Consider the following 14,214-nt stretch of genomic DNA (forward strand, 5'->3'; position numbering starts at 1 on the left):
GCTATAAGTCAGGCGTAGGCGGAGTCTAAAGAGCAGTCTGCCCGGAGTTAGAGCTGGCAGTTTTGGGCATTGTTTTTCTTATTTCTCATTTTATTTACAAGAAATCTAAAAATCAGTCAATTTGTCTGTCGCACCATCTGCAAAACACAATTCATAGCAGGTCTCACTACCATCTTCTAAACGTTCCCTTTCAATCTTGATGTTATTCTCTGCACCTCTGCACCTGTGGCAGCTAACACAGAGAGACAGACAACCATTTGCACTCATACTTATGGGCAACTTATAATCACTTGTTAACCTTACCCCACTAAGTGGTTGTCTTTGGACTGTGTGAGGAAGTTGAGGTACCTATTTAGACATGGGGTTAACATACAAACTCCACAGAAAGACCTTCTTGGTGTTAGGCAACAGTGTTAACCATCATGCCACCCCATATTAAGTTAAATTAAATTAAATTAAATTAAATTAAATTAAATTAAATTAAATTAAATTAAATTAAATTAAATTAAATTAATGTTACCTGCTTGATGTGATGTGACATCCTGTGTGCAGGGATAAGAACAGGCATGCCATTTGGACATTTCTTTATTTTTCATTTTTTATGTATTTTTGATTGATTGATTGATTGATTGATTGATTGATTGATTGAATCTTTATTTTGAACATGTTGAAAAAGTACAACAAAATAGAATTAAAAGAGACAAATGAACAAAGCAAAACAAAAGGAAAACGAGCAACCACAACTCCAAATAACGTTCATGTTCAAAAAGGAGCAGGAAGAAGCATAAGCTTATTTAATCCCACCCCTTTTCCACTATCTAGTATCAATAGACTACAGAAATACCTCCTTGCAATTACATTATATGTTATGTGTAATTTTTTTAATATATATATATACATATATGTTTCTATCTATCCATACATAGGTATATACACATACGCACATATACACATTTTCAATAACCCCATTAACACCTCAAGGATACACAACCTACAAATATATATATTTATATACCCATACCAACATACCCGTGCACCCGCATACACATGAAAATATTAGACAAGAACACCCTATCAAATCTCTACCTTTTCCCTGTACCCTGTAAAAACCATATCCTTAAACCGCTTTTTAAACTTTTCATATTAAATTAACATTTAAATATTAAAAATAATTAAATTTTGTGTAACAGCACGCCACACTAGCCTTAAAATCACCCAGGAAGCACCAAGTTAACTTATGTTCACTGCACTTGTTATGAAAAATAAAAATTAAAAATAAAAATTAATATTTAAATATTAAATTAATATTTAAATAATTTATGAATTTAAATACATTTAAATAAATGTATTTAAACATTAAATAAATAACATGTATTCCCATAGTATTTATTCATTGGCGTATTGATTGGTGTGAGCCGTTAGGGGGCGGGGAAACGGCCTTACAAGTCAAACCGTGGAGTTAAAAATACCCCGGGTAAAAACTCCCTAAATCCGCGTCTACTTCCGGTGGTGTCCGTCTACGTCGTGCCGTCTGCACTGTCTGGGAGCTGAGCACAACAGGAGGAAAAAGCGTTTCTCTTGCAGCAGTTTGTTCGTGCAAATACCTTCACTGCTTGCTACTAGCTGTAAGTCTCGCACTCTGGGATTGTCGGAGGTTTCTTTTCCTTTTTGTATTTAATTGAATTCAACTTGGTTTAGGAAGAGTGGTTGTTCGGGGGTCCGGCTATATCCTGGGAAAAAACAATCAAGGGAGGCGTTCCTTGTTTATACAACTATTTGTGAGGGTTGGGTTGCTGCTAAATACCAGGTTTACACCAGTTTCATAACAAGTGCAGTGAACATAAGTTGACTTGGTGCCTCCTGGGTGATTTTAAGGCTAGTGTGGTGTGCTGTTACACAAAAGTTAAGCAGATAGTGACTTTTTTTTCCCTGGGTCTTTCTGTAATATCATTTGCATGTCTGCTGACAAGAGCAGCAGTTAATGACCACAGTGAACACTATTTGAGACTAATATTAAAATTTGAGTCATTAACCGCCGCACTCAGTGCTGTATATATGTCATTTGTCCGTTAAAATAACGATGCACTTACTGGACTATGCTAGCTGTTTTAATAACAACTTGAGCTCTGATCTGTCCTTTATCTATTTAGAAAGTGTGTCAGAGGCCAAAGTTTAACCAGTTACATAAGGCCCTCCACCCCCGTTATTGTTATACCAAGTACTACAGACATACTTTGATAGTGTAATTTGATTTTCAAAATAACAGCTGCACCATATAGAGATAAAATTCATACAGTTACAGTCAGCTTGTTTTTTCAGAGCTAAACCCGGTACATGCTGTTACTGTGATTTATCTAATTATCAGCCACTTTATTAGATACATTCGGTATTACCTTTTTAAAGATTGGACATTTTTTGTAATCAGAGATGCTCTTGTGGATAACTGTGATAATTATTTGAGTTAGTGTTGTTTTTAAGTTGCTGTTGTCAGCTCGAAGCAGATATTTCAACCATATCAACCAGATATTTTCTCTGGAGTCTTTTTTTTTTTTTTTCATTTTTGGAACGTCTTCTGTAAACACTAGAAATGGTTTTGTGGACATTTTTTAAATATGTCTAAATGCATTTCTGGCTAATTTACCGATATTCGTCTTAATGAGTGTTTTGACTGGTGTATCCATTAAAGGGGCTGAGTGTTGATCATAGTTGACCATCCTATTGAATTTGATTGTTTTTGTTTTTTCTTTTTGTCCATGTTAAAATGCAGTCAGATTAAAAGTTTCTGCCACTGAACTGCAACAAACCTTCACTGTTGTCTAAGAACTTAAAATTAGTAAATGTAAATGAGACTAAACACAATAGATTACAGTGAGTTTCACGGAGGAGTTAAGTGTGAGGAAACTCTCATTTTAAAAGTTGGATTTATTCATTTATTTATTTATTTTTTAGCAAAACACATCAGAGGTACCCATTTAGACATGGGGTGAACATACTCAATAAGAGGTGGATTAGTGATGCTGGATTATGGTGGTGTTATCTATAAATACAACTCCACCCCTAAATCCCTGCAATCAGTTTCTCTCCACCTCGATGCTCAGCTCTTTGAATTCAGTTTAAACATTCAACCTCCAGGTTTTTTAACACAAAACAGGTGGAATAGCTTTTTTTTATAATGTGTATAACAGAAGTGATTTTGTGAATGTCTTTCTGTCCACAGACCAGGATGAATGTGGGTGTGGCTCACAGCGAGGTGAACCCAAACACCCGAGTGATGAACAGTCGAGGGATTTGGCTGACCTACGCACTTGGTGTTGGTGTGCTTCACATCGTGCTCCTGAGCATACCCTTCTTCAGCGTGCCCGTGGTGTGGACTCTAACAAATGTCATTCACAACTTAGTAAGTTCAGTTTTCTCTCATGCTGTGTCAGTGCTGCTATCTGAGCTTCAGAAACAAACCAGGCTGTTCAGGGGTTTTTCTACATAGAGAAAGGCTGTTTAGATGGTGCCAAAAGGAGCAACAAAAAATATGATTGAGGGGGGGGGAAAGAATGCAATTCAATGCTTTGAATTGCATTGCATAAACTGAAATATGACATCTCTGACTTCCAGCTGCTGTATTTCACACAGGCGCTGGACAAGCCAGCTAAACTGCAGTGGTTTGGTCATGATTTTCAGTCTGTTCACGCTCCAAATGTCTTGCAGGAAATGCTCTGAGTTACAGCCCAGACTGACCTGGTGGGTTGAGCAGTAGTTTATTTCAGGTTTGCCAACACTCTCACATGTGACACGCTTTCGTTAACCTGTTTCAGCAGCAGCTCTGATTCCAAATCTTGCACTTGCTGTGTCCAAAGACATGAGGATCTCGTGGATTAACTTTTATTTCCATTAGCAACGTCCCCAAAGCAACAGGAAAATCAGCATGTGCTCAAAGTAGAATTCATCCACTGCTAAAGTTTCTCTTATATCTTATAAATATTAATGAAAACCATCTCTCGCAGTTTCCCTGAAAAGTCCACTTCACTGGATATTAAAGTCTCTAAAATTTATTTGCATTTGTTTATTTTTAACAAGTACTCAGGAAAAATACTGACAGTGATGCGTTTTCTTTGTTTTGTTTTTTTTCTTTTAAGATGGAACAGAGCCCTACATCTTTGATAATATCAGATTTCTATAATCTGGTTAGTAATGGCCACATGTCACAGAAAAATGGTCAAATAATGCAGCTGTGGTCATCTACTGAAGGCCTTCTCTGAGCAGGACGATGTACTGATATTTTACTATACAGTATGTCTATTTATCTTGCTATGTTTTTTAAGATTCTAGTGGTGTCAAAATATATCACGTTGTCTTTTTGATTATTTTTACATAAGTGGGATGGTGAGGTCAGATGCTGATTTTGTTTATTTGTCTCCAAGTTTACTAAGGATCTGTATTGGTCCTGAAAAAGCCACATTGGTCAAAAGACTGAAAAAGTATTCGCCTCCAAAATTTAATTTGAATACATTTTCTTTTATTAGAGGGTTAATAAACAACAAAGTTAACATTTTTAAATTTAACAGATCAAAGTGAGGTCTTCAAAATCCTTGTTTTGTTCTAACCAACAGTCCATAGTTAAAATAAATAAATAATTAAAAAATAATTTTCTGTGTTTGGCAAGAAAAGCATTAAATTCTATGTAAAAGTGTAAAGTGTGTGTGTTAGTCCCCATAGGGAAATAGTTCCTCTGCATTTAACCCATTCACCCAGTGAAGCAGTGGGCAGCCACCAGTGCAGCGCCCGGGGAGCAGTGTGTAGGGACGGTACCTTGCTCAGGGGTACCTCAGGGTAGCCGTTCAGTGGAGTCGAACCCCCGACCTTCCGATCATGGGCCACCACTCTACCTACTGAGCTATCCCCTATATTATTTCAAGAAAGTTTTGTGTTAATTCTGATTTCTAACGCTTATCAGTTTGATTCAGGAACCCTGTTTTGTCTTAAGGCGGTTTTCCTTGTGACAGCCTGATGACTGACCTATTATGATAATTTCCCCATGCCTCAAAGTCTGACAAGAGTGACCTTTCATTGCTGCATGGCTGGCCTCAAATGAAGAGAGTTGATGTGGGTGACGTCATTGAACAGTTTGAGCTCAAGGATTGTGTATCACAGCCAATAAGGAAGGCTATTAACAGTAGCGGCTGAGGTCAACTATAGCCTATTGTTTTCCACCACAATACACCATCAGTGTGGTGATTATTTCTTGGCCGTATGTCAGCGCTTAAGTTTCATTACATTTCCCTCTGTATTGCAGCTTTTTCCATCTAAAGCTCCAGTGTTTTGGACACAGACATGTAATTAGAACCTCCCAAGATGGCTAACTTACGAGGGGAATCCCAAAAGTAAGGTATTTATTTTTTGGGAAATACAAACAACCATTTATTTTCCATAATATTCGCATCATTTTAAAGCTTGAAGACTTATTTTTCTACATAATCACCATTTTGGTCGATGCATTGTTGTAGACGCTGTGGCAGTTTTACAATGCCCATGTCATTACCTGCTCACGGCCGCTGCAGAATTGCCTACTGGACAAATGTTCTTTCAACTTTGGGAACAGGTGGTAGTCACTGGGTCTGAAGTCCAGACTGTAGGGTGGGTGGGTGATGAAGTTCCAACAAAAGTTTGCCAGGAGATCGACATGGGCATTGTAAAACTGCATCGACCGAAATGGTGATTATGTAGGAAAAATAAATAAGTCTTCAAGCTTTAAAATGATGTAAATATTATGGAAAATAAATGGGTTGTATTTCTAAAACAATAGGAGACCTACTTTTGAGATTGCCCTCGTAGTTGACAATAAGAGGACATCACATTTCTTTTTGGCCAGTCTGTCAGTACACTATTGACTGCAGTTTCCACTCCACAGGGAATGTATGTCTTCATGCATGCAGTCAAAGGCACCCCTTTTGAGACCCCTGACCAAGGAAAAGCCAGACTTCTTACTCACTGGGAGCAGCTCGACTATGGCGTTCAGTTCACCTCATCTAGAAAGTTCTTCACCATCTCCCCAATTATTCTGTACGTATTATATACCAATGATTCTTTCTGAACCTGTTGTCTTTAGACATGTACCTCCAACCCTGATAGTTCTGTGGACATTACCATGTGTGAGAGAATGCCAAGTGGAAACTTCTAGGAAAATGATACTAGTGACATGGAACTACCAAAGATTTTGAATCCATGAATGCCCGTTTGAGCCTGGCTCCAACAGTGACACAGACTCCCATGTTAAAATGCTCTACAGCAGAAATAAGATGTTTACAGCGTGCCACAAAAAACCTCTTAGTTTCTATGGTTGTACAATAGTAAACCATTAGCCATTGGTGGTAGACTCCACATCCTAGTAACTCCACAGAAAACGGTATTAATTAACAGATAATTAACACACAATTCTCTGGAAGGCACAAACTCTGTGGAGAGGTACAGCTCAGTGACTTCAGTTGGCTGAGGTGAAGCCTGGCTGCACATCTCAGCTTCCACATGTGAGTCAAAGAGACTGTCCCTGAAAATAAAAACATCTAAGCATTTCTGGGCCTGAGCAGAGGATATGTGTGTCTTTTATTTTTATCCTATAAATGGTTTCAGGACTTTATTACCTGAACCATTTTACGTGATTAGGGGAGTTCCACAGGGTTCAGTATTGGGTCCAGTCTCATTCACATTGACCAACTATGATGTCCGTTTTTATGCTGGTGACATAGTTCTGTACTGTATAGTTGTTATGATAGTGTGAAAGACGGGCAACTATTCATAGAGCCCAGTGGCAGACTGGAAAAAATGTTTTACTTTTTGTGTCTGTGGAAAGTGACTTACTTTAGGAGGCGTTGTATTTATTTATCTATTTTTATTTGATTGAAACCAAAATGCTGCAATGTATTTCTAACACACTGTCTTTTTTTTCCTACCTTTACAGATACTTCCTGGCAAGTTTCTATACAAAATACAACACAACACACTTTGTCATCAACACTGCCTCGCTTCTGAGTGTCCTGATCCCCAAACTGCCACAGCTGCATGGAGTCAGAATTCTTGGCATCAACAAGTATTAATAATTGTAAATGCTGCGCCTCTCAGCAACTGAAGCTAATTCCTGTGTAGTCTGTACCGCCGATGTGTGTACCAAGTCATACAGTTTGTGTAACGGCCGCTGTTGTCGTATAGTAACACCAGAGGGGTGCACTACGAAACGAGGTACGTTGAGCCTAAAGAGTTTTCAGCGTCATGAAGGTAGCTCTGTTTTTTGTTTTGTTTTTTGTTGTTTTTTTTAAACCAGATGACTCAGCTCTGGGCGGAGGTTACATTCAAAGTTTTTGTGTAACATTATCTGTTAATGAGCAGTACAGATTTTCAGCTGAGGTTATATATGCAAAACCTGTTGAGCCGTGTGTTTGTAATGCCCCCAAAGAAGCTATGCAGTTTTAGTTGAACAAACTGTTACAGCAACAGGGATTTAAATGCATTAGGCTGGCAATGCAGAAAACGTGCTTTTATGTTTGTTCATAATTTCCTGCTGATGTAAAGCAGAGTAGAACACTGATTTGTCTAATATTCAGTCAGTAAACTTACTTCCACTTTGAAATGGCCAAAAACTCAAGTGATTTTCATCCTTTGTTATGGGACAGGGTCAGGCCTGAATGCACTTCCTGAGTTGTGTTAGGAATAAACTGCAGCAAAGAGAAAACACTGAGCAGTGTGTGATCGCAAAGCTCCACAGCTCTGCCCATGTTAATCAAAATTCTTAATATCTTTAATGTTTGCTGATCTCTCCTTCAAAATTGTTTCCTTGGACACCACTATGGCTAGTTTTAGATCGCGAAATCCTAGAACTTGTTCCATGCATTTCCACCCCATAAATAAATCCTACTGGCACAAACTTAGAAACAACGACGTAACCCGAATTGGAAGGCAGTACCTGCAGTTGACCAGTGGTTCACCAATGATTCAGAGATTCTGCCCATCGTTATTTTTATTCCCATATAAAATATCTGATCCACTGCAAGAAATACTGTGGAATAATGACTTCACAAACCTGCTGAAATGAAAGACGGGTTTTAAGGTAGAACTCTCATGGCGGTGGTAGAAAGGAAGGAAAAGATCACGCAAAGTTGTTTGGAAAAGTTGACAATGAGTGAAGGGGGCAACTAGAACAGGGTTCCTGCAGACTGATTTTGAAGGTTGTCTGAATCTGAAAAGGCATCCCTAGTTTTTATTAGTCTCAAATTTCCTCAGATTTAGAGAGGTAATTTAACGTCTTGAAATGTGGTTGGTCAGAGCAGTTGCATTGCTCGCTTTACTCAGAAATGAAGAAATGTAAATTCGCTGAATATTGGCTCTTCATCCAAGCATTTGTGAGTCACAATATGTTTTGTTCAGGAAGTGCCACAATGGGGAATGAAGGTGCGGGGGAAAACCCCTACAAGTTTTGGTTCAGTTGCAAGCAGTTCTGACTAGTTGCCTTACATTGTTTACCTGCATAGTCTAGCTTTTTGCTCAACTACAACTACACAAGACAAACAACATGCAGCTAAAGCAGTGAAATCTATATGTAACATTTCTTACCCTGTGGAGGCTTCATCTTTTTTGCACATGCATTGGGTTTTGTATAGCACTTTTTACCTCCTGAAGTCAGACATCCTAAAGCGTGTGTGGCAGAAAGCAAATTAGCCGAAGCTGTACAGAAGAGATGACCATTGCTTCCATGTCTGAAACATGAAGCCAGTGCATTAGTGCCTTATATCTGCAGTCTTTTAATGGTCGAGTAATCTGGCTGCATAAAGAAGCCAGATTTTGTGGAAATATTTGGAATAATTACCCTCCCCTCCCCCTAATTCATCCACTTACTACACTTTCTACTTTTAAATATTTAAAACATGCAGTTTTGGGGTTTTTTTTGTTGTTGTTTTTTAAATTAAGCTCCCCATCAGGGTCAGAGGCTATAGTTATGTGAATGACAAGCCAGTGCTACAGGAGTTGGTCAGATCCAGCCCATCCTCGTGGTGTCATAAAGCTAAGATGGCAACAGCACATACTTGCACAGACGCAAACTGAAATGAAAGTGGAAAAAGCTGCAATTCAGGCGAACTGGGAGTGATTCAGGACATGATACAGAAACGGTGTGAGGAGTCGAGACTTCCATGGAGCGATCAAAAATCAGCGTGCATGAGGAGGCAATGTCAAAGTGAATGGTTTCATTTTTTTTTTTTCATGGGCAGAGATTCAGAACTTTTGTATTGAGTCCCATCTTTGTAAGAAACTTTCTTTCTGGCCTGATGTTTGGCTGTAGTAATTATCGTAAAGTCTTCACTGCTCAGTGTGATCTGCTCCTTTTTTCTTCAACACAGAGTCGGGATAAACACATCTCACCTTCATGACACCTGTTATCTCTGAAAGGAGGCCTGGCTGTGTTCAGTTTGCTTTGTGGTGCATCCCTCTGGTTTAAAGATGATATGTCTGTACATGACAGGATGCCATACGCATTACTAACTTATGTGAATATTTAATGATGTATTTTCGGCCTGCGTCGACCTGGGCGGGCCCAGGCATCAGTGAGGCTTTAGGCTGAGTTTACTTTTCTTCCTTTCTTTGCTCTCATCTCACACACAGTGATGCAAATTGTGTTTCTAGTCACAAAGATGTTGCAAATGTATTTTTCAAATATGTCTTACTTCGTGAGGGTAGGAGCCCATGGCTCGCTGTTTACCGGTACAGTCTGGTTTTGTAACGGGTGTCAGACATTTTCGTGCTGAGGAAGAACAGAATCAAGCTCTTCAGGTGCATGATTTCCTTTGTGAATCATTTGTAACCAATCAGAACAGCAGGCGTTTCTCATTGTACTCTTTGTGAGTGCGTGTGAGTGAATGTGTGAGTGAATATTATGTCCTTTATGTAGAAATGAGACAGATTATTGTTGTCAGATTAAGTGTTTACTGAGGGAGCTCCAGTGTCTTTGTGATGAACTTACACTCATGTAGCCACTCTCTTCATACTTTGAGGGATTATTTGATTTGTTTTTGTTGGTTTTTTTGGCTATAATTGAGGCAGCGAGTCCTACTTTGTTTGGCCATAGCTTGTAGTACTTGATATTTCTGGTTCTTAATCTTATTAAAATGTTTGCCCTCCGTCTACTCCGTCTCACGTCTTAATTGCTTCGTCGAGTTTCTGAAGTTGACGACTACAATGAGGCTCTCGGGTACTTTGCCACAAAAGTATAAGCTGAGAAATGAGGAATTCTTTCAGGACTTATCAGAATTTCACAGATGTTACTCTTCAGTGCCTGAAGAGTAATAATCAGCTGTATTGGATACCTTTGTTTAGGAGTGCTATCGTCACAGAGCTATCAGGTTTCATCTACATAAAGGCATATTAAATAGGAGCTATTCTGTTTACTTCTACCTGCATGTCTTCATCCGTAGATTTTATTATTCAGTTCAAAATAATCCATATTTATCTCATCCTGGGTTTATCCTCAGTTTATCCCCTGTCCGAAGCAAGAAATTTTAGCCCCTTCTTTTTTAGGTCAACTTTTCCCTCACAACCAGAAGATTTCAACAGCCTGAGATGACCTATATTAGTGATACACCCTCTCTATAACTTCACATGAGTTCATGAGATCTTCATAATCTCTTACATAAATAAAGCAGCTCTACTAACTGGAAGGTCACTGGTTTGATACCCAGCTACTCCAGAGTATCCTTGGGCAAGACACCGGAGTTGCTCCATCCTTGTGTGAATGTTGGGTTAAAAACACTTGTAGGACTGAGTGAACAAAATTGGTAGTAAGAAAGTGCTCAGAGTAGAAAAGCAATAGAAGTACCTGTCTATTTCAGCTACAGTGAAGGTGTCAGGGTTATTCTGCAGCCACCGTGTCTTTTTCTGAATCTAAATCATCGGTGTAATTTGAGTCTAAATTCTAAATTAAAACTAATCAAATAAATATCAAAGAAATACTGCTTGTGATTTTCTCCAGAACTTTCCTCTAACTGAAGTTGGAATGAATGAATGTATTTGCAGTAAATAAAATTGACCACTAGATGGAGACGAGCACATCTGAGCACTCACTGGTTTTGCAACTTTAGATTAAATGTAATAATAGCAGTAACAGCAGTTCAGTGTTTTAACCCGGAGCTGGTTTATGGGTGACAATGTATAAATATGTTACATAACACATGAGGATTGTTTCTAGCATAGTAGAGAAACCGGTTCTGCAATCAGATAAGACCAAAGCAGAAAACGCCGAATCATCCTTTTCACTAATGTATACTTCAGTCCCCTACTGAAGTATTTTTTACTATTCTGAGCTAATGGGTAAAAAAAACAAAACAAAACTAACGGTAGTGCTGTGCAATACTTCGAATTTTTGTATCAATGCAATATGAAAAAAAGAAATTACAGGACGAGTATTGCCAATACCAATACTGATAATTTCCTCTTATAAAGGCAGTTTATGGAGGTAAAAGCAGTGTCGTGACTTATGAGACGAATCATCAATAATTTACAATTCACTGATTTTTACTTTACCCAACAATCCGTTAATATAGCAAAACGCACCTTTCAGCTTTTCGTGTATATTGAAACTGGCTTTTTTTGGAGATAAGGAATGAAATGCGCCTGACTGAAAAGCACTTTTTGCTATAAAACTGACATGATGATCAACACAAAGATTCAGACATCTTTCATAGCACATGATTGAGGTATATTTCTTTTAAAATAAATTTACAAGTAACGCAACAGAGTGGACTGCATACTGAACTTGACTAAAATATACATAAACTGCTATCAGCCCTATGAATGAATATCATGGCAGAACACTATTGAGATCTCTTTTATTTCCTTCTGTGATGTTTTGCATGCAGCATAGGTCTTCCCACTATGGCGAGTGAAATAAGTGCAGGAATAACATATCTTTTGTCCAGTGTGTTCACCTCGTTCCCGAAGCTTTCCTTAGTCACCGCATTTACATTGGTGATTTCAGTGTGTCATTGTGCACTGGATGGATGCGCCGACTCACCGGACCGGCTCGCTTTCAGTTGTTTCAAATGAGAAGCTCCTCACCTTCTGTGTGTCAAATTTAATGTTTTTGTATTTTTTTTTAAGTCATCCAGACTCTACCTCCAGGAAACTTAAGGTGTGCGTGGGGCACCTGTGACTTTTTCCACGCAGACACATCATCAGGTAGTGATTCAAGGAGTTTGCTTGGTTTGCTTTTGCTTTGTGTTCTATTGTAGAAGCACACATTTTCTGTTTCAGCCAATCATGTACATTTACCTTTGAGAATCCAAATTTGAAATTGAGATTCAAATTCAATTATTTTTGCAGTTAACATCAAACTCTGCAGAGTTATTGTAGATGTATTAAATTACTGGGTAGGAGATCAAGAAAAGAAGGGATCTCCACTGAGGCTGTTTATGTTAAAGAGCCAGAGTTCTGTGCTAAACCCCTGTCTCTGATGCTGAAATAAAATAATTCTTTATTATTTATTTGATTTGTACGGTCAGCAAAGAGGAGTGACCATCAGCTGAGAAAGCACTAAAGCTGTGATGTTTGCTTTGAGAGTGTTGATGGAGAAGTACCAGGAGAGGAACTGATGTACTGCATGAGGAAGTGGCAGAGGAGTGTGAGGTGTGCAGCACAAGTGACTTAGTTTCAAGGGATTATATCAGTGATCTGTTCTGAGCCTTTTCTTGTTTACAGTGGTGATGGGCAGTCTGACAGGTGAGTTCAGCCAGGAGCCTCCGTGGACTGTTAGGTTTGCAGAAACCACTGTGATCTGCACTAAGAATGGAAAGCAATTTGAAGAGAGCCTGGAAAGGTGGAGGTGTGGAGAGAAGAGGAATGAAAGTCTAATAGAAGCTAGACAGAATACATGTGTGAACGACAGGGAGACCAATGGAAATGTGACGGTGCAAGGAGCAGAGGTAGTAAAGATAGTCTGAGATGGTTTGGATGTGTGCGTGGGAGGTTTAAATCCATTAAACCTTTCAGTAAACTGCACCAGTTTAATATGCATGAAGTAAAAGAGCAGAAACTAGCATTGCTACCCTGGATGTCTGACCCGGTTTCTGATAATTCACTGGAGAAAACTTCAAAAAGTGTATGCAGGGTAAACATTCGAGGGTCATAGCACCATGTGGCATGGGCAGCTGTGATAGATCTCCTTCGATGAATTTGCATGCAAGGCTCATCTTCTAGCTTGATTCGTCCTGTGTCCTCCTGTCATCTGGACATCTCCTATAAGTAAGAATAAGGCTGCAAATTGCTGGAAAATTGAGGAGAATTAAAAAGAGCCAACTCCCACATACTTTGAGGGCCTGTAACTTGATAAATATTCATAAAAAGATGGTAAAGATTTGCATGGCTTTATTAAATATACTAAAGTTATCTTGCAAATAAATGTTAATAAATGATCAGTTTGAGTATCAGCGTCAAAATGTGTAGCTTAGATGACCAGAAGTTTGGTTGTTGCCGTTGTTTCCACATTTGACTGGAGTCAAAGTTTTGAAGTTTGTTTCTTTTTCTGTCCCTTTATGACTCACCTGAATTCCCTTGAGTGATGAGCTCCATCCAACAGCCCTGCATACTTCACTAATGAGCTTTCATTTCCTTTTACCGGTACATTATCAGATCGTTGCCCCCACAGGTTACATTAACCTCGACGACTGAGATGGACAGCCTGCATCACCTGGTCTCCATTTCAGAGCATATCCGGTCCCGCGGGGAGATGTTCCTAAGTATGCACTCTGTGATTTTCTCTGTTTACTGTTCATGAGGTAAAGTAGCTGCAGTCATTATAAGTGTGCAGCAGGGTGCAACGGGTACATCAGCTGGACTGCGTCAGGAACAGAGATAAGAAGTAGCACGTTAAGCATTACTGTAATCTGATTACTTTTTCAAGTAACGAGTAACGTAAGGTATTACTGTTGCAAAAAAGTAATTAGATTACTGTTACTTTCTCATAAGCATGCTGCGCTACTGCGTTACTAAACCATGATTTTGTTTGTGAGAGTGTCTCATGACGATGACGTACATGTGTGAGATATCTGTGGTAGCAACAGGCGTGTGTAGATCAACAATGGATTGATCTACACACTCTACAAACTCGACCATGCAGAGTTTAAGGCTTGGACGTACTGACATTACTTTGAGTTTGATTCCATAAAAAGTGACAAAAATCTTAGCGTT

The 14,214-nt window shown here is 38.9% G+C and overlaps 1 protein-coding gene across 1 annotated transcript; it reads left to right on the top strand.

Annotated features, from left to right (window-relative positions):
* Window positions 1–1,472: 1,472 nt before the first annotated feature.
* ormdl1 (ORMDL sphingolipid biosynthesis regulator 1) lies at window positions 1,473–10,160 on the top strand. The gene is made up of 4 exons (XM_004559141.3): window positions 1,473–1,625; window positions 3,218–3,397; window positions 5,903–6,054; window positions 6,950–10,160. The coding sequence occupies exons 2-4, from the start codon at window positions 3,224–3,226 to the stop codon at window positions 7,083–7,085; spliced, it is 462 nt and encodes a 153-aa protein (XP_004559198.1). The 5' UTR covers window positions 1,473–1,625; window positions 3,218–3,223; the 3' UTR covers window positions 7,086–10,160.
* The last annotated feature ends 4,054 nt before the right edge of the window (window positions 10,161–14,214 follow it).

Source organism: Maylandia zebra, linkage group LG16, assembly GCF_041146795.1.
Source record: "Maylandia zebra isolate NMK-2024a linkage group LG16, Mzebra_GT3a, whole genome shotgun sequence".
NCBI lineage: Eukaryota > Metazoa > Chordata > Actinopteri > Cichliformes > Cichlidae > Maylandia > Maylandia zebra.

Coding starts and splice junctions, on each gene's coding strand:
- ormdl1 (XM_004559141.3), top strand. CDS start 3,224: ATGAATGTGGGTGTGGCTCACAGCGAGGTGAACCCAAACACCCGAGTG. Junction 3,398..5,902: donor CAAATGTCATTCACAACTTA/GTAAGTTCAGTT, acceptor TCCACTCCACAG/GGAATGTATGTCTTCATGCA. Junction 6,055..6,949: donor ACCATCTCCCCAATTATTCT/GTACGTATTATA, acceptor CTACCTTTACAG/ATACTTCCTGGCAAGTTTCT.